General features: G+C 42.4%; 1 protein-coding gene across 1 annotated transcript in view; it reads right to left on the bottom strand.

Annotated features, from left to right (window-relative positions):
- Positions 1-10448, bottom strand: part of NLRP3 (NLR family pyrin domain containing 3) — a 51934-nt gene extending 41486 nt beyond the window's left edge. Inside the window, exons 1-5 of the mRNA XM_057709232.1 lie at positions 10403-10448; positions 8631-8692; positions 8143-8463; positions 4063-4167; positions 1380-3147 (exon numbers count right to left, since the gene is read on the bottom strand). Coding sequence (XP_057565215.1) covers positions 1380-3147; positions 4063-4167; positions 8143-8425 — 2156 coding nt within the window. The 5' untranslated portion in view covers positions 8426-8463; positions 8631-8692; positions 10403-10448. The remainder of the gene's footprint in view (positions 1-1379; positions 3148-4062; positions 4168-8142; positions 8464-8630; positions 8693-10402) is intronic.
- Between the last annotated feature and the right edge of the window lie 9120 nt (positions 10449-19568).

The following is a 19568-nucleotide window of genomic DNA, read 5'->3' as shown; positions in this document are numbered from 1 at the left end:
CTTCTCTAAGTCCCTCTCTCTCTTTCTCTCCCTCTCCCATCTTCTTTCTAGCTATTCTGAACTATTTGCCTTTGTCCAGTGTACCCTGCTTTCCCACCTCCCACCCTTTGAATGCACTGTTCCCTTGGTCTGGACTGCCCTTTGCATATTCTCGGCTCTCTCATGCCCCATCCTTCAGGATCCAGCCAGTGACGGGCTCCACCTGTGTGCTTCAGGTGCCCTCCGCCAGTGTTCTTGCCAAAGTCCATCCTCTCTACCAACCCTTGTTTCCTGCCTGTCCCCACCACTCAACCATAAGTCGCTGTGAGCAGGACCTGGGTCTTAGCCACCAACGAAGCCCCAGCAGGTGGTCCTTGATGACTGGACAATAAATAGAAAAGTCATCCTGGTAGTGGTGCCAAGGCAAAGAGAGGGAACTGAAAACTTATTGCTGCCAGTGAAAGGGCCAGCCCCCTTTCTCCTTAATTTTTTCCCATGTCAAGTGTCTTCTATAGAGGTTAAACCCAGGCATTCACAGAGCAGCCACCTCCCCACAGGCACTGTAGCTGCGGCAGTTTCTGTGAAAGGATTTAGCAATCAAGTAACTCAATCCCTTCACTGTACACACACAGCAACTGGCTTCCAACCCCCTAGCAAGGGAGTGAACAGACCCTGAAGAGGGTGCTGTTGATGAATGCCTCGCTGCAAACACAAGGTGGGGCCTTGGAGCACTCTTTCCTTTCCAGCCCTATTTCCTTCACTTTCCCCTTATTAGTTGCTCCAATGAAGCCATGTCCTTCTGCATTTTCTCCTACATCAATACTCTTCCTCAGACCACATTCACGCCTTCTTCATAAAAGACCCCATTGCCAAAATCCCTTTACCTTCTCCACTCACCCACATCCTATCAATCCTTCAAGGCAGGCTCAAACTTCACTCCTCCAAGAATCTTCCCCCACCCAAGCATCCAACACTGAGGGTCCTCTGTCCTCTTTGTTCCTGGGCGAAGTCACAGAGGTTGTTTTGCCCCTTAGGTACTGACAGGGTATTATGCACTAAAGCCCCAAGCAAATTACAAGCAGTTTGAGTTTACAAACACTTTTACTCCATTCTTTCCCCGACGTGATCCCTTGTGCTAAGCTGGCATCCACCAAACATTTGCTTTTTGTTTCATTGGCTTTTTTTCTCATGGCGTTTGTCCACATATCCTTCCTCTACTAGTCGATATCTGCCCATGAAGGGGTCTGGTAGAAATGAGTGGTGGTGGCATTATTATGTAGCTGTGGAAACTGCATCTGCAAGACAGTTGAGAAGAAAGGAGAGGAAGCAAGTGCCAAGAGATAGGTGGCTAGAAAACAGAAGACATATACTACTACCTGCCTGAAGCAGAATCTCCTTACCGCTGAGAATATGCAACAGAAAGATCAGGGAAGACACAATGGTCCTCATCAGAGTGTCGAACTTCCTCCTCCTCCTCCTCCTCCTCCTCCTCCTCCTTGGATGAGTTATGGAGCAACCTCAAGGAAAGTGATTCCACGTGGCAGCAGTTCTCAATACAAAAAGAAGAAACCACATGGTCCATTCTGGTGGAGAGCTTGATCTCAATTTTGGGGAAATGGCCCATGGCCCTTTGCACAAAGTCTTCCTCCTGCATCTCATACAAACAGTAGAACAGTTCCAGCTGGCTGGGCTCAATCTGTAGCATCTTGGTTTTGGCTTTTGCTTCAATCCATTTTAGCAGCTCCACCCTGATTTTCTGAGAGATCTTGCAACTCAGTTTCTTCTCCAAATAGGAGGTTCTCTCCTGGTTTATAAGACCAAAGAGGAAACGGACAACAAAAATCAGATACCCCTTCTCAAATTTGCCATAGTTTTCAAGAAGGACCGTCACGTCTCGGCTGGGAAGCTTTGAATGATTCTGTGGTACGTTCCTCATCTCCCCCTGATTCTCCTCTTCCAGCAGGTAGTACATGGCAGCAAAGAACTCCTGGAAAGTCATGTGGATGAAGCTGTAGAATTTCTCGCAGTCCACTTCCTTCTGGAATAGGTTCATCCTCAAGAAAGCAGACACATCTGCCTTCTGCAGGCCGTGATTCCTGAGATCACACTCCTCAAACAGGATTTTCTGGTTCCAGATTCCATCTGCAGCCAATGAGCAGAGACCCCAGAGGGTGGCAGAGTTGTGGTGCTCCTGGCTCCCTCCGTGGGACTGCAACAAACTGGAGAGGAAGAAGATATACACTGCTGTGGTGGTCTTGGATGTCTGAGCAAGACTCTTGCCACTGTCCATCTGCTGTTTCAGCCCAGTGCACACAATCCAGCAGACCAGAGGAATAAAGCACATGGTGAAGAGGATCTCATTCTCCTGAATCAGCCTGAAGGCTTCACTTGCTTGCTGTTCATCTGAGAAATACTTAAAGAAATATTCCTTCCTTTTGGCCTCTGAGAAACCCAGGATCTCCACATGACGAGCCCGGTCCAGCAAGTGCTGAAGTTTCTCCAGGGCCACAGGTCTTGTAGTGATGAGCAGAGAGGCCCCGGGAAGCAGTCTTTTTCTGATGAGGCTGCTCAGGAGAATGTCTCCCCGCTCCACCTTCTGCCAGTTCGTGCAGAGAGCCTCTGTGTGCTCATCAAAGGCACCTTGCAGCTCATCAAAACCATCCATGAGGAAGAGGATCCTGGAAGGCTTGCTCACAATCTTGCCTATGGGTGGGTTTGGGCCAGGGCAGCAGCTGGCGATCAGGTCACCCAGGCTCCTCTGCATCCCAAGGCTCACCTCCCGACAGTGAATGTAAAACAAATAGTCAAATCTGTCCTGGTAAAGTTCCCCTGATGCCCAGTCCAACATGATCTTCCTGGCCAGTATTGTTTTCCCAATACCCGCTGCTCCCTGGAATACCACTGTGTGCACAGGCTCAGAGTTTTGGTCTTCAGGATCAAAAAGCGATTCCAAGTTCATGGAACTCACGGGGCCATCCCACATCTTGGCCGAAGTCCTACCAATGGCCAGGAGCTCGTGCTCCCTCTCCTGCTGGCTCTGGTGTTCCTTGATGAGACGCAGCCTGGTGAAGCGTTTGTTGAGGTTCACGCTCTCACCCAGACGGGCATTCCTGTCTTTGATACACTGGAATCTGCTTCTCACGTGTTTTCTGTACTTCTTACAGTAATCTGTGGCAGAGACCAAAAGTTAGACTTTGGAAGAAGCTTGAGCACATCCACCAGAGATGAGCTATCAGCAGGGGCCTGTGGTCTGTGAGGAATGGTAACTGGAATTGTTACCATGTAGAGCTAAATCGGACTCCACGTTGGGTCTGTTTCTTTGACTTTCACTTTTGCTTTTCATTGCTATAATCACACACGATGGCCTTTCTCAGGGAACCCCACCCACCTGTGAAATTAACACATCCCTTCCCTCGAGGCTAGTCATGCCAGGAGATGTTTTGCAAGACTGATAACCCTTCTGACTTTACTTCCCAGCCCCTCCCTCTCTGATTCTATAAAACAAACTGGCATCCAGAGCAGAATAAGATGGTTTTTTAGGAGACATTAGTCTGCCGTCTTCACGGTTTGCCGGCTTTCTGAATAAAGTCGTATTCCTTGCCTCAACACCTCTTCTTCGATGCATTGGCCTGTCGTGCGACGAGCAGAGCGAGCTTCAACTCAGTAACAGAACTGAGAGATGGGAGTTGCAGTTTCTCTCTACTGCCTGGGTATGAATAGTCCCAGAAAATCTAGGGTGTCAAAACCTTCCTAGACACAGTTCAACAGAAGAACAGCAAAGTTCCATGTGCATTGGCCCTGGCCAGAAAATCCTTTTTACTCAATCTTACTCCTTTGGGTAGTCTGCAGCTCATGCCTTATAAAACCTGAAACACTCAGTTGCCTCCCCTTGGTTCTGGGACTGCAAGGAGCCAGGCAAACATGCATCTATTTCTTACGCTAAAGTGGATGTCCTGAGACAGGCCTTTTCGCCCCAAGGAGCAGGAACATGATAGGATCATCAAGTTATCCAGCTTCCTAGCTTCAAGTACTTACAGAACCAGGTCTCCAAACACAATTAGAAGTGCCACCCCCATTGCTTACCTTTCTTTTTTCTACAAATAGAGATTCTGGAAAGGTACCCCAGTAAACCCATCCATTCCTCTTCAAGGCTTTCTTCCTGGCTTATCACAGAAACATTTACACTGTCTGAGAGCAAAAGGAAGAAAAATACAAAGTATCAAAAATCAGGACTCCTGATGAAAGTGATGTCATTGAGATCCAATATCCAACACCTGACACAGGTCAAAGGCACCTCCCTGAATATATCCCAAACCAAAATGCAGCTCAGTTGAATGTCCAGTTGGGGCATTCCTGTACTCCTAATTCCAAAGCAATGGCTACCACCTAGCACTGTGTCCACACTGTATCCAGTCTTGGAATCTGTCTCCCAAGCCTGGATATCAAACAGTAAACATGTGAGGCATCAAGATTTCTTATCTTCATTTGTCTTTGGCAAACTCCCTCTCAGGTGCTTTGGTTTTGAGGCCATCCCACACACTCTCCAATATCCCCAAGATGATCAAAGTCCAGCAGTATCATCCTTCCTTGACCCCAAATGCCTGGAATTCATCTTACCCATATCCTGATTCTTCAAGAGTGAGAATAACCAATCTGGCTTATGTCTAATTCAGTACTCAGAATCCTGGCTGACTTTTTTTTAGGTATATATTTATTGGAGTACAATTGCTTTACAATGTCATGTTAGTTTCTGCTGCACAACAGAGTCAGCTATTTGTATACATATATCCCCATATCCCCTCCCTCTTGAGCCTCCCTTCCACCTCTCCATCCCATCCCTCTAGGTCGTCACAAAGCACCAAGCTGATCTCCCTGTGCTATGCAGCAGCTTCCCACTAACTATTTTACAATCAGTAGTGTGTATATGTCAATGCTACTCTCTCACTACGTCCCAGCCTCCCCTTCCCCCCACCACCATGTCCTCAAGTCCGTTCTCTACTCCTGTGTCTTTATTCCTGCCCTGTCACTAGGTTCATCAATATGATTCTTCTAGATTCCATATGTATGCGTTTGCATACGGTATTTGTTTTTCTCTTTCTGACTCACTTCACTCTGTATGACAGACTCTAGGTCCATCCACCTCACTACAAATAACTCAATTTCATTCCTTTTTATGGCTGAGTAGCATTCCATTGTATATATGTGCCACACCTTCTTTATAGATTAGATTCACCTAGAAAGCTTTAAAAATATTGATTCCAGGACTCTACCCCCAGTGATCCTTTTTCAGTTCTCTGAGGTGGAGCCCAGACACCATTATATTTTAAAAGCTTCAACATGCATCCACAGTTGAGAATCACAGATCTAAACAATCACTAAATAACACACCCCAAAGAGGCATCTCATAGGAGAAATTAGACACAGTACAACAAGAGCTAGACACAAGAGGAAATAAATGGGATAGATAACTTTAGATGGACAGGAACCCAAGAGCTATATAAAGGATTCCTAATAGGTGTCTACTTATTCTGAATGAGAATGCTATTAATACAACACACACAAAACCACAAAACAAAATCTAAACATTAACTCAAACCAAGACCAAAACTTAATTCTTACCTAAAACCTAACCCTAGCCGGCCACCCACCACCCCCGCCAAAAAAAAAAACCAAAAAAAGCCCAAAAAACTTCTAACCCTAGTTATAATTCTTCCAACCCAGATATAGAAGTCAAATGGCATAGTGGTTAAGAGCCAGTCTTCCACCAAAGACACACTTGGCATTGAACCCCATCCTTGGCTCTGATTAGAACAGAGCTATAGACAACCAAAACCTTTTCCAGGCTCACTTCACGTGATTGTACAACCAATCTTCAGATTTATTTTTCATCTTGTAAAAATGAAACTTTATACCCGTTAAACAACGGTTCTCCATTCCCCATTCCCTGCAGTCCCTAGCAACCACAACTTTCTCTCTCTATGCATTTGACTACTCTAGACACTTCTTATAAATAGAATCATAAATTACTTGTCTTTTTGAAACTGGCTTATAAGCGCAGGTTTCCTGCAGTTCTTGTGAAGAATGAATAAAATGCACAAAAACTGCTTAGTGAACTACTTCTGCCACTAGGATTATTATACTTTAAAATGGTTATTGAGTATGTAAGTACTGACATAATTATAACTGTGTTAATATACACAATTTGTTTATAACATCTAAGTGGTATACACCCCTGTCCTCATGCCCCCATGTTATTTTTATCTCCCTCATTAAATCCATATTACTTCCCAACCTCACTGTGCTTCTGACCTGCTAATTCATTTTTTTGCAAGTATAAATACATTTTAATTGACTTCAGACATGCCAATGTGGACAATATAATGTTGGAAGAAAAAACAGAGTAAACAGATAATAACTCATTAGAAAACAGAAGTTTAAGTCCATAAAACTGACTTCTAATGGCATGGATGTATTACGTATGCACCACCATTTTTGTCTGACTATTTCAAAAATGCTGATTCATTTCTACTCCCCCTTTCCGCCAGCCTAACATCATCATCCGTGATTTTCTAGATTCCTCTCAGCCCTTCCTCATGCCTGTCCCTTGCTCAGAACCAGGGCCAGAAGGGAGAACCTCACCCCCAGCTTATCCACAGGGATGAAGAGACATTTTTTTTTTTCATTCCAACGCCCAAAGTAATGACCATAGGAAAAGTTTTTCCCTAGAAATTACATAGTTCTATAGGGTGAGAGATTGCCCCCTGAGCCATGGGGAGCAGAGATTCAACCTTGTTGACTAGGCAGGCAGACAGGTAAGGAGCTAGATGGAGACCTGGAGGAAGTTTCAGGTAAGGAGAGATTTGGATAAAGTGTAACTAATCAGAGAAGTTTCCTAGGGGTATATGAGCCCTGATTTAGGTTTTCAAAGGAGTTAGAAAAAAGTAAACTGCTTTCCTCCATCTTCTTATAGCACTATCATGAGAAAAACAAAAAAAAGTATGAAGCCAAGATAATAAAATACGTGATTAAAAAGCAAACATACTGGGCTTCCTAGGTGGCGCAGTGGTTAAGAATCCACCTGCCAATGCAGAGATCACGGGTTCGATCCCAGCTCCAGGAAGATCCCACATGCCGCGGAGGATCTAAGCCCGTGTGCCAAAAAAAAAGCAAACATACTAACTTTGATTCATCAAAGGATACCATCAGCAGAGTGAAAAGGCAACCCAAAGGCAACCCACAGAATGGGGAAAACCTTTGCAAATCATATATCTGATAAGAGATTAATATACAGGATATAAAAAAAACTCCCACAAGTCAACAACAAAAAAGACAAACAACCCAATTAAAACATGGGAAGGGGACTTTAATAGACATTTCTCCAAAGATAAACAAACGACAAGCATGTGAGAAGGTGCTCAGTATTCCTCATCAATAAGGAAAAGCAAATCAAAACAACAGTGAGATACCATCTCACACCCATTGGGACTGCTACTATCAAAAAAAAGAAAAAAAAACATAAAATAAGTATTGGTAAGGATGTGGAGAAATTTAAAATCATTGTACACTGCTAGTGGGAGTGGAAAATATGCCTCAAAAAATTTAATTAGAATTACCATATAATCCAGTAATTCCAGTTCTGGTCATATACCCAAAACAATTGAAAGCAAGGTCTCAAAGAGGTTTGTGCAGCCATGCTCATAGCAGCGTTATTCACAATAATCAAAAGCTAGAAGCAACCAGAAAGTTCATTGATGGATGAATGGATGAACAAACTGTGGGATATACATACCACAAGACATTATTTCACCTTAAAAAGGAACAAAATCCTGCCATATGTGACAACGTGGGTGAAGCTTGAGGATGTTTATGCTGAGTGAAATAAGCCAGACACAAGAAGTCAGATACTCTATGATTCCACGTATAAAAGGTGCTGGAATAGTGAAATTCATAGGCAGAAAGTAGCTGCCAGGGGCTGAGGAATTGTTGTTTAATGGGTACAGAGTTTTGCAAGATGAAAAAGAGTTCTGGAGATTGATTGCACAACAATGTGAATGTGTTTAACACCACTGAATCATACACTTAAAAATGGTTGATGGTAAATTTTATATTATGTGTATTTCACCACAATTTAAAAAAAAAAAATACTGTCTTCCTTCCACTCACCCCATTCTGGCTCATCCCTCTTAGCTTTCTCGTAAAGGTCTCTCCTGTTGATTGCAGCAAAAATCCACATGGCCATGGCCCATGCCTTCTCCTCTCCATTGAAATCAATCATCAGAGTGGCGAGATCCACGTGATCTGCTTTCTCTGTCTGACCCCGAGGAAGTGAGGTGCAGCCCTTCTGACTAGGATAGTCTTCTAAGTGCATCTTGAATTTCTTAAAATCCACGTCTTCCAGGTCCTCCAAGTAACGAGCCAGCTTGCAGCGGACACTTGCCATGCTCATCTGAAGCCCTGGTCAGAGTCCCTGGGCATAGGTCCACGCTGGGAAGTCGGGTGGCGAAAACAGCATACGGGTAAGAAGTCTTTTTAGAAGTCTAACCACGGAGAGAACTAAACTATCAAAAACCCAGAAGATCGAAAGGGAAAAATTATCACCAGACTCTAAAAAGTTGCCATCTTTAGTTTTGAAAAGTGAGTCAAATACTTACCAGAGAGGTTTCCTATTGGCTTGACCCAGGAGTGTGTTCTGAGCCATGGAAGAATGGTGCCCCTATGGAGAGAAACAATAATTAAACCCATAAACACAATCACATTAACAGTGCAGTGTGTGTCTTAAACCACTTCTGGATGCCATCTTGATGTAACACCAAGAGAACTTTGGTCCCACTGATTACTGGCTATGGATGACCTTGGAAAAACTCTTCACTATTCTTTAACTTCAGTTTCCTCATCTATAAAAGGACAAAGCGGAAAAGATGTTTTTTACATTCCTTCCAACGGAAAGACTCTGCTTTCTTGTTTCTGTTTTGAACCAAGGAAAGATGAGTGAGGGACAAAAGAAGAAGGATGCCAGGAATGAGCAACTATGGTGATAACAGAGCAGCATGTGTCTAGAGAGAGAGGAGGAAAGAGAACATTGAAGCATGCAAAGGAGGTGATGGTCTGCAATAGCCCTTTTACCGATCCACTGATTGGTAAAAACTGAAATGGGATGGCACTTGGGGTGATAAGGGAGAATAATAATGTCTCCTTGCAAAAATCACAATTATATTATTAGAATTCATACTTATTGAGAGCTCCTCATGGACTAGATGCTGCACTGATGCACAAAGCCCAAAGATTATATTCTTAGTCCCATGGTACAGAAGTAGAGACTGAGTCCTAGGCTTCTTGACTTGCCCAGGGTTTCACAGCCAGGAGGGACAAAGCCAGAATTTAGACCAGGGTCACTGATTTCTAAGTCATGCTCCTAACATTGCATTTTTCTCAGACAAAAAGGTGTGAGACCATTTCTTCCACCATGTAAGTAGGTATCTTAGTCAGGTAAGAGGAAAAATGATCAAAGACAATAAAAATAAATGGCTAAAAGGCAAAGACATTTTCCCAGGTTTTACTACACAGAGTCTTTCATTATAGTGTTCAACAACTCAGTTTCCTAACTAGATTTCAAGTTCCACAAAGACTAGAAATAAGCTGCTATATCTTTTGATCATACACATCTCCTAGATTTCGGATGGATGAACATTTTGGCTTTGTTTGGAATTTATCTCTTCATGTTACTGAATTTTGAAAAGTACATTAGCCCAAATCCATAAATGATCCTAAAGGAAGGGATAGGGCCTATAAAGCTTTGGAACTCTCCAGAAAGTAATTTATAAAGAACATAGTTTAATGTGCAAGACATCTCAAATGTGTTCATCTCTTCTTCTATCTCCATTCTTGCCTCTCTACTCCTGCCTTCATGCACCCCCTCACCAAATCCATCCCCTGTGCATTTGGCAGGTGGCAGGAGGGGAGGGGGTACTCCAGACAGATCCACGAGCTCTGCAGACCCTCCCAGGTCCCACTCCATCAATCTTTCCATCCACATCAGGGCTCTGCCTCTCCTCTGTGCTTCCCTATCCCTATAACCCTAGTGCACTCCACCCTGACTTTTACCTCCTTGGTTTCTAAAATACTCATTTCCTTGTATGCATCCAACTATCCACTCCCTGGGGGAATGCTTGACAAATCTGCTGGAGTCATGGGTATAAGCTGTGGTTGCTGCTCCTGTTCTCACCTCCCACCCCCCCACATACACACACTTGCATTCATAGCACCCGAATATTGATCAATATAAAAGAACATTCCAAAAATATTGTTGAAGGACAGACTTGAAGACTGGCAGAAGAAATCTCTAGTCAAGTTCTAGCCCTTGACACAATCTCCCCATTCTTCCCCAAGCCATTTCAGCCACCCCGCTCCACAGAGCTGGACTCACCCAGACGCCAGCCTCAGGAACAACCGGAGAGGAAACTAGATAAATTTATAGCAGTCACAGCCCAGCAGGAAGGATGTGGTCTCAGTGAACAGGCTTGCATCACAGGCAAAGGCAGAGACTAACGTTTACTCATATCACTGGATTTTCCAAACTGAAGTTCTCAAAGCTGAGCCTGGTTGTAGCCAGAGATGCCTGGTCTCTCCCCAGTGGCCATTGGAGTAGAGGATGGGAGGAAATTCAAGTGCTGCCCAATGGATGTTCCCTCAGACTCTGACAGCAACCACGTGAGTGTTTTGATGACAGAGAAGGGAGTACGATGAAGAACACTACTGGAGCTGGTAAGAATTGAGAGCATAACCTGGCCATCAAACTGTAGATCCCATGTACTTTCAAGCCATCACATGGAGGCGGTCACCAGACAGTACAATAACAATTGACTGGTTTTTTTTTTAATCACTTTATTGAGGTAAGTACATACCTGTGAAACCATCACCATTATCAAGGCTATAAACATATTTCTCACCTCCCAAATCTCTCCCCACCCTATTATGATTATGATTTTGTGTGTGTGGCAACAACACAATATAAGATCTACCCTTTTAGCAAATATTAAGTACACAAGACAGTATTATTAACTACAGGCTCTATGCTGTACAGCAGATCTCCAGGACTTATTCATCTTGCATAACAGAAACTGCCCACCCTCTGACTAATATTTTCCCCTTTCTGCCTCTCCCTAGCCCCTGGCAACTGGCATTCTACTCTGTTTCAGTGAGTTTGACTATTTTAGATTCCACATAAGTGATTCAATTCAGTATTTATCTTTCTTGTCTCATTTATTTCACTTTGCATAATGTCATCAAGATCCACCCATGTTGTTGCAAATTGTAGGATTTTCCTCTTTGTCATGCCTGAATAACATTCCATTGTATATATAGACCACATATTTATTCATTTATCTATTGATGGATACTTTGACTGTCTTTATCCATTCTTCTCTTTATGGACACTTAGGTTGTTTCCATATCTTGGCTATTATGAATAATGCTGCAATGGACATGGGAGCAGATATCTCTTCAAGATCCTGATTTCGATTCCTTTGGATAGGCACAAACTCTACTCTCTGACTCATTGACTTACTTGTTCAACTAACACTTATGGAGTACCTAGTGTGTGTCAGGCATGAACACAAAATTGAAAAGCACCTTGCCTTACCCAAGAGTAGCTGGAAGAGAGAGAAACACCCAGACCAGCTTTCCTAGTTCTCACCGTGGCTGCAGGACCACAGTCCAACAATGGCATGAGTTCCATAAAGCATGGTGAGTGAGAGGCACTCAGCACCCTAGGAGAACGCAGGAAACTTGGAGCAAGAAGGAAAAGCATCCAAGTCTAACGGAGGGCATTGGTAGATGACATTGTCTCTTTGTGCCTCAGTTTCCTCATCTGTAAAACAGGGGTGACAACAGCACCAATAGGAGATGGTTGTCATAAGGATTGAGCAAATGGGTAAATGTGAGGCCTTTGGAACAGAGCCTGCATCAGAGAAGCTGGTATCAGTGGTTAGCTCCTGTTACTACCGTTGTTACAGAATTATGTGCAAAATGCCCTGGGAGATGAAAGAGAGGCATCTACTCCCACTGAAGCAAGGGCAGGATAGCAGTTCTGAGTCTCAAGCTCTGCATGTTGTTAAGGGCCACGGTGCATGCAGGAGCAGTGAGGACTCTAGATACCGAGGCCAGAGAGAGAGACAGAGACAGCAGATCAATCAAACAATACCTGACAGGGAAATGCAAGGTAGAAAGCAGTTTCAAATGTGATTTCAGAATTTTGAAAAGATACCTTAATCATGTATAAAAACTAATCAAGAAGAAAAATCACCAAGCTTTGCCTGTTATTCTGCATTCTGAAAATATTGTTTCAGGTATGGGAATATCAAAGCCAACACAAATAATAAACAAAGAAGGTCACAAAAATAGAATATAACTATTCTCTTCCTACCTATTCATAACCCCCTCCTAAAAACGTGCAGAATAGCAATTTAATACTGTGCACCAAAGAAAAACAATTACACCCACAAAACACCTGCAGCTTACTTCTGTAAAGCAGAATGGACGGGAGCCCCAGGTTTTGGGTTCCAAACCAAAATTTGCTACAAATTCTTTCTAATTGAATAACATAGGGGAAACGAAAACAAAACAAAAGTAAATCTACTAGGAAATCAACCCCTGGTGTAAGTTACAAAGAAAAAGCCTTCCAAAGGCTGAAGGGGAAAGAAATAAAGCCAGGACAGACATGTTTTTCCTTCCCACCTCCAAGAATATATGAACAAGCCCTGATTTTACAGGTGTGCGCTGACTGAGGAAATATCATAGGGCTTTTCTGATCCAAAAATCCAGACACGAAACATAAAAGTATAGATGTGGTGACAAAGACCCAAAACATTTAAATTCAAGATTCTATTGAAGGACTTCCCTGGTGGCACAGTGGTAAAGAATCCGCCTGACAATGCAGGAGACACAGGTTCGAGCCCTGCCCTGGGAAGATTCCACATGCCACGGAGCAACTAAGCCCGTGTGCCACAACTATTGAGCCTGTGCTCTAGAGCCCGTGAGCCACAACTACTGAGCCCATGTGCTGCAACTACTGAAGCCCACGTGCCCAGGCCCCATGCTCCACAACAAGAGAAGCCTCTACAATGAGGAGCCTGCGCACCACAATGAAGAGTAGCCCCCGCTCTCAGCAACTAGAGAAAGCTCGTGTGCAGCAATGAAGACCCAACACAGCCAATAAATAAATTTAATTAATTAATTAATTAATTAAAAAAAAAAAAGATTCTATTGAAAAGCCCAAAACAAAACAGTAATAGTGTAAATACCCTAAATCATGCATGTATCTCTGGGCCCGAATGCCTCCAAATTCTCACCCAACTTGCCCTTCCCTCAGCCCTCTTTATCAGTGGTTCCTCAGTATCTGCAGTTCTACATCCAAGGATTCAACCAACTGTGGATTGTGCAGTACTATAGTATCTACTATTGAAAACAATCTGCATATAAGTGGACCTGTGCAGTTCAAACCCATGTTGTTCAAGGGTCAATTGTAGTAAGTGTTGTGGTATGATTTCATAAGCCCTACATCATTGACTAAAAGCCAATGACCAAGTCATCTATATTTTATTTTATTGACAAAAATATAAACTCTTTCACATATGAAAGGGTAAATCCACTGTCTCCTAGAATTTTTTTTTTCTTTTTGCATGATTTTTGGTGCTTTTTTCCATTTTGTCTCCTTTAAAATAAATTTTTAATTAATTCTTCCTTAGGAAGAGAAGGCAAATTCTTAGTCATGAGGCTTAGAGGCAAAATCTTGGTCTCACTGTATACTTACATTTTTTAATTTGTTGCCAACAAATAAAATCAGAGATTTTCCATAAAATAGATTTCACATTTATGTCTAAAACTTAGAATTCTAGAACCAATCCAACCAGTGCTCCTTCAACATGGAACCAGGAGCTAGAACTCTTCAGTTTTCTGCAGGCTTCCACCTCTTAGATTCAGTTCACACCTGTCATTTAAATTCCCCCCTGGGAACTTTGAATTCCCAACTCCTGACTCTGTCATCTTTTTTTTTTTTACTCCAGATTTATTGAGATAGAATTGACAAGTAACATTGTGTAACTTTAAAGTGTACAATATGATTTTGTACATATATATGTATCGTGAAATGATTGCAACAAGGTTAGTTAACACATCCATCACTTAACATAGTTACCTGTGTGTGTGTGTGTGATGAGAACATTTAAGATTATTCCCTAACAAATTTCAAGTATAAATACATATTATTAACTCTAGTCACCTTGCTGTACATATCCATTTTATAACTGAAAGTCTTATCTTTAAACAAAGAGAATAAACATTTCGAGTTTCTTCATCAGAAAGAAGGGATATTGGGAATTCCCTGGCAGTCCAGTCATTAGGACTCTGCACTTCCACTGCAGAAGGCACAGGTTCAATCCCTGGTCAGGGAACTAAGATCCCACCTACCATGCAGCATGGCCAAAAAAAAGAAAAAAAGAAAAAAGAAAGAAAGAAGGGATATTTGGTAAACTTCAGTTATACGTATTAAGAAAAAAATTTACTTTAATATACCTGTGTCTGTAGCAGTATTATTTGCAGTAGCCAAAAGGTGGAAGCAACACAAGTGAATGGATAAACAAAATGTATTCTATACATATCATGGAATATTATTCAGCCTTAAAAAGGAAGAAACTTCTGACATATATTACAACATGACCATGATGACATTATGCTAAATGAAATAAGCCAGTCACAAAAGAACAAATACTGTTCCATTGATATAAGATTCTTAGAATAGTCACTTTCACAGAAACAGAAAGAATGGCAGGGACTCAGAGAAGGGGGAAATGGGGACTCATTGTTTGATGGGTACAAAGTTTCAGTGTTGCAAGATGAAGAGTTCTTGGGATTCCCTGGCTGTCCAGTGGCTAGGTCTCTGTGCTTCCACTGAAGGGGTCATGGGTTCAATCTCTACAATGCAAATGTATATCACACTGCTGGAATATACACTTAGAAATAATTAAAATGGTAAATTGTATGCTCTATATATTTTCTAAAATAAAAATGAAGAAAATCAGTTGTTTTATACATTTCCACCCCTGATTTTCTCTCTCTCTCGTTTAACCCAGAAGATAGTAAAGAAGAACTATAGTATAAATGCTATTCCTAGCACTCAGTTAAAAGTAAGCAATTATATTTCACCTTACCAGCTACATCTAAATAAATTGTGAATGGGTTGAATACTTAAAATGTTTATATAAATATAGAGAAAAGACTGGAAAATAGACACACACCACATTTTTGCTTCTAAGATCCTCCCTAAAAGAGGTTACTATGTGGGACGAAGGAGACATCTCCACTTCATGCAATTCTCTATTGTCTCTATTACAATGAACTTCAGCAACTTTTTAAAAGTTACAGAAAGAAGCTAAAAAAGCTTCCTATTAAAGAGAGCAGAAGAGAAACTTCTAACTATTGTGCCTTCTCTGAAATCAACCCAGAACAACAAAGAGAAATGAAAAGAAGAACTTCCACTTCTATGAAGTCAGCAGTCATGAGACAGCCCCCTAGTCTCTTGGAACCTGGGACTGGGGTGAGAAGGGACACAATGAGAGAGACCGTCTTCAGGAAAATAAAGAGAATCCAGGGTTTTCCAGAGTAGGGAATATACACTAGTGGGAAACAGCAACCCCAGGCCTACCTTCCTTGGAATTGCAAGGCCTGGGTATGGGGGCAAAATCACCAAACATCTGTGAGCCCTGTGGACCACAGTAGTGGCAGGATGTTGGGATAAAACAGGATCATACATTTTCAAGAGTGTGGGGAGAAACTCTAAGTGAACCTATAGGAGCCCGATCCTTGCTGACACTAGTCAGCTAAGGAGAAGTCCAAGCTAAATCACCTAAAATCTGTGACGTGCAGGATTTTGACATGAGTCAAGGAGAACTTCCTGTTTTTTGGAAGGGGACCACACCCAGCAGAGAGGAACAGCAAGAACAGGACAAAAGGCAGAAAGGCTGGACCCACGCAGCAGCCTGCTAACGTACGTGTGTCCCTTCTCAGAATAATATTTTCAAATGCATAAAATAAAGCACATAAGATTACAAGGGGAGACACATTGAAATACAGGTACGAAAATATTTTTTTTAAGTTTGTGATATTTACACCTCAATTAATAAGATCTAGCAGTGGGCCTCATAACTGGTATAATTTGGAAGAAATGATGAGGGTAACTGATATTTCAGTATATCTGTAAAGTGACATGAAAATATCTCTAATTTCTACTGGTGACAATTATATAGGCTCTTATATAGGATCTACAAATACTACTGGGCTGTGTTGCCTGCATTCATTAGAGAAAAATCAAGATTAAAAATGTTCCCATCCAAGTTAACAGACCCCCTGAACTATATCCACAGAAGCCTTGGGGATATATGGTACCTCTTCCTCCAACTACTGATACTTTTTCAAAAAGGGCTGTCCAGGAAAAACTCCATTATTTCAAAGAAAAGTGATAATTTTTTTTAAAGGAACCATCATGGAAACTATGTAAAGATAATGCAGGTGGGAAAAACAAAGAAGAAAAGGCATCTGGCAAATAAAAGTAATGACAAACACTTGAATACAGTAGCATGGTGGAAGACAGTTGCATTCCAAAGCAGGTGGAAGTTAGCAGGGCAGGCACAATAGCACCCCGTCCTGCAGCATGTCTACATGCTAATCCCCTTAAACCATGAACACATAAGCTTACATGACAAAGGGGAAGTAAGGCAGCAGATGAATCAAGTTTGCTAACAAGGTAACTTAACATTGGGGAGAGCATCCTGGATCATCCACAGGGGACTAATATAATCACAAAGGTCCTTATAAGTGGAAGAGGGAGGTAGAAGATTTCAGAGAGATTTAATGAGAGGACTCATGGAAGAAGAGACCTATCAAAGCTGGAAAAGGCAAAGAAATAGATTGAGATTCTCCCCTGGAGCCTTCAGAAAGGAATGCAGCCTTGCCGACATCATGATCTTAGCACCATAAAACCCATAATTGGCCTCAGACCTGGAGAACTATAAGGTAATCATTTTTTATTGTTTCAAGTCAATAAGTCTGTGGCAATTTGTTATGGCACCATGGAAAACTAATACAATTAAGAAGCCCTAGGACTTCCTAGGTGGCACAGTGGTTAAGAATCCACCTGCAGGAGATAGGATTAAGATGGCGGAGTAGGAGAACGTGCACTCACTCCCTCTTGCAAGAGCACCGGAATTACGACTAACTGCTGAACAATCATCAACAGAAAGACACTGGAACTCACCAAAAAAGACACCCCACATCCAGAGACAACGGAGAAGCCGCAATGAGATGGTAGGAGGGGCGCAATCACATTAAAATCAAATCCCATAAATGCTGGGTGAGTGACTCACACACTGGAGAACAGTTATACTGCAGAAGTCCACCCACTAAAGTGAGGGTTCTGAGCCCCACATCAGGCTTCCTAACCTGGGAGTCCAGCAACGGGATGAAAAATCCTCAGAGAATCAGACTCTGAAAGCCAGCAGGATTTGACTGCAGGACCTCCACAGGACTGGGGGAAACAGAGACTCCACTCTTGGAGGGCACACAAAAAAATGTGCTCACCAGGACCCAGGGGGAAGGAGCAATGACCCCATAGGAGACTGAACCAGACCTATCTGCTGGTGTTGGAGGGTTGCCTGAGGAACTGGGCGGGGGGGGGGGGGGGGTGGGCGGCTGTGGCTTACCAAGGAGACAGGGGCACTGGCAGCAGGGGTTCTGGGTAGTGCTCATTGGTGTGAGCCCTCCCAGAGTCTGCCATTAGCCCCACCAAAGAGCCTGTAAGCTCCAGTTCTAGGTAGCCTCAGGCCAAACAACCAACAAGGTAGGAACACAGCTCCACCCATTAGCAGACAAACAGATTAAAGTTTTACTGAGCTTTGCCCACCCAGCCCTACCCACCATCAGTCCCACCCATCAGGAAGCACGCACCAGCCTGCTAGATAGCTTCCTCCACAAGAGGGCAGACAGCAGTATCAAGCAGTATCAGCAGTATTTCGTCTTGTGGAACTGAAAACCACGGCCACAGAAAGATAGAGAAAATGAAAAAGCAGAGGACTTTGTACCCAATGAAGGGACGGGATAAAACCCCAGAAAAACAACTAAACGAAGCAGAGATAGGCACCCTTACACAAAAAGAATTCAGAATAATGATAGTGAAGATGATCCAGGACTTTGAAATAAGACTGGATACAAAGATTGAAAAGTTTACCAAAGACCTAGAAGAATTAAAGAGCAAACAGAGATATGCAACACAATAACTGAAATGAAAAATACACTAGAAGGAACCAATAGCAGATTAACTGAGGCAGAAGGGCGAATAAGTGACCTGGAAGACAGAATGGTGATAATCACTGATGCAGAGAAGAATAAGGAAAAAAGAATGAAAAGAACTGAAGACAGCCTAAGATACCTCTGGGACAATGTTAAACGCACCAATATTTGCATTATAGGGGTCCCAGAAGGAGAAGAGAGAGAGAAAGGACCCAAGAAAATATTGGAAGAGATTATAGTTGAAAACTTCCCTAATGTGGGAAAGGAAATAGCTACCCAAGTCCAGGAAGTGCAGAGAGTCCCAGGCAGGATAAACCCAAGGACAAACACGCCAAGACACAGAGTAGTCAAATTGACAAAAATTAAAGACAGAGAAATGTTATTAAAAGCAACAAGGGAAAAACAACAAATAACATACAAGGGAACTCCCATAAGGTTAACAGCTGATTTCTCAGCAGAAACTCTGCAAGCCAGAAGGGAGTGGCATGATATATTTCAAGTGATGAAAGGGAAGAACCTACAACCAAGAATACTCTACCCAGCAAGGATCTCATTCAGATTCAACGGAGAAATCAAAACCTTTACAGACAAGCAACAACTAAGAGAATTTAGCACCACCAAACCAGCCCTACAGCAAATGCTAAAGGAACTTCTCTAAGTGGGAAACATAAGAGAAGAAAAGGACCCACAGAAACAACAACAAAACAATTAAGAAAATGGTAATAGGAACATACATATCAATAATTATCTTGAATGTAAATGGACTAAATGCTCCAACCAAAAGACACAGACTGGCTGAATGGATACAAAAACAAGACCCATATATATGCTGTCTCGAAGAGACCCACTTCAGACCAAGGCACACATACAGACTGAAAATGAGGAGATGGAAATCAAAAGAAAGCTGGAGTAGCAATACTCGTATCAGATAAAGTAGACTTTAAAATAAAAAATGTTACAAGAGACAAGAAAGGACATTACATAAAGATCAAGAGATCAATCCAAGAAGAGGAGATAATTATAAATATATATGCACCCAATACAGGAGCACCTCAATACATAAGGCAAATGCTAACAATGCTATGAAAGAGGAAATGCAGGGCAGAAATAGAGACACAGGCGTAGAGAACAAACACATGGAAACCAAGCGGGGAAAGCGGGGAGGGTTGGGGGGAATGAATTGGGAGATTGAGATACCAAATTGTACACTCTAAATATATGCTGTTTATTGTATGTTAACTGTATCTCAATAA

Source organism: Hippopotamus amphibius, chromosome 15 (genome assembly GCF_030028045.1).
Source record: "Hippopotamus amphibius kiboko isolate mHipAmp2 chromosome 15, mHipAmp2.hap2, whole genome shotgun sequence".
NCBI lineage: Eukaryota > Metazoa > Chordata > Mammalia > Artiodactyla > Hippopotamidae > Hippopotamus > Hippopotamus amphibius.
The sequence above is the reverse complement of the archived record's forward strand: the minus strand, read 5'-3'. Positions and strand labels throughout refer to the sequence as shown.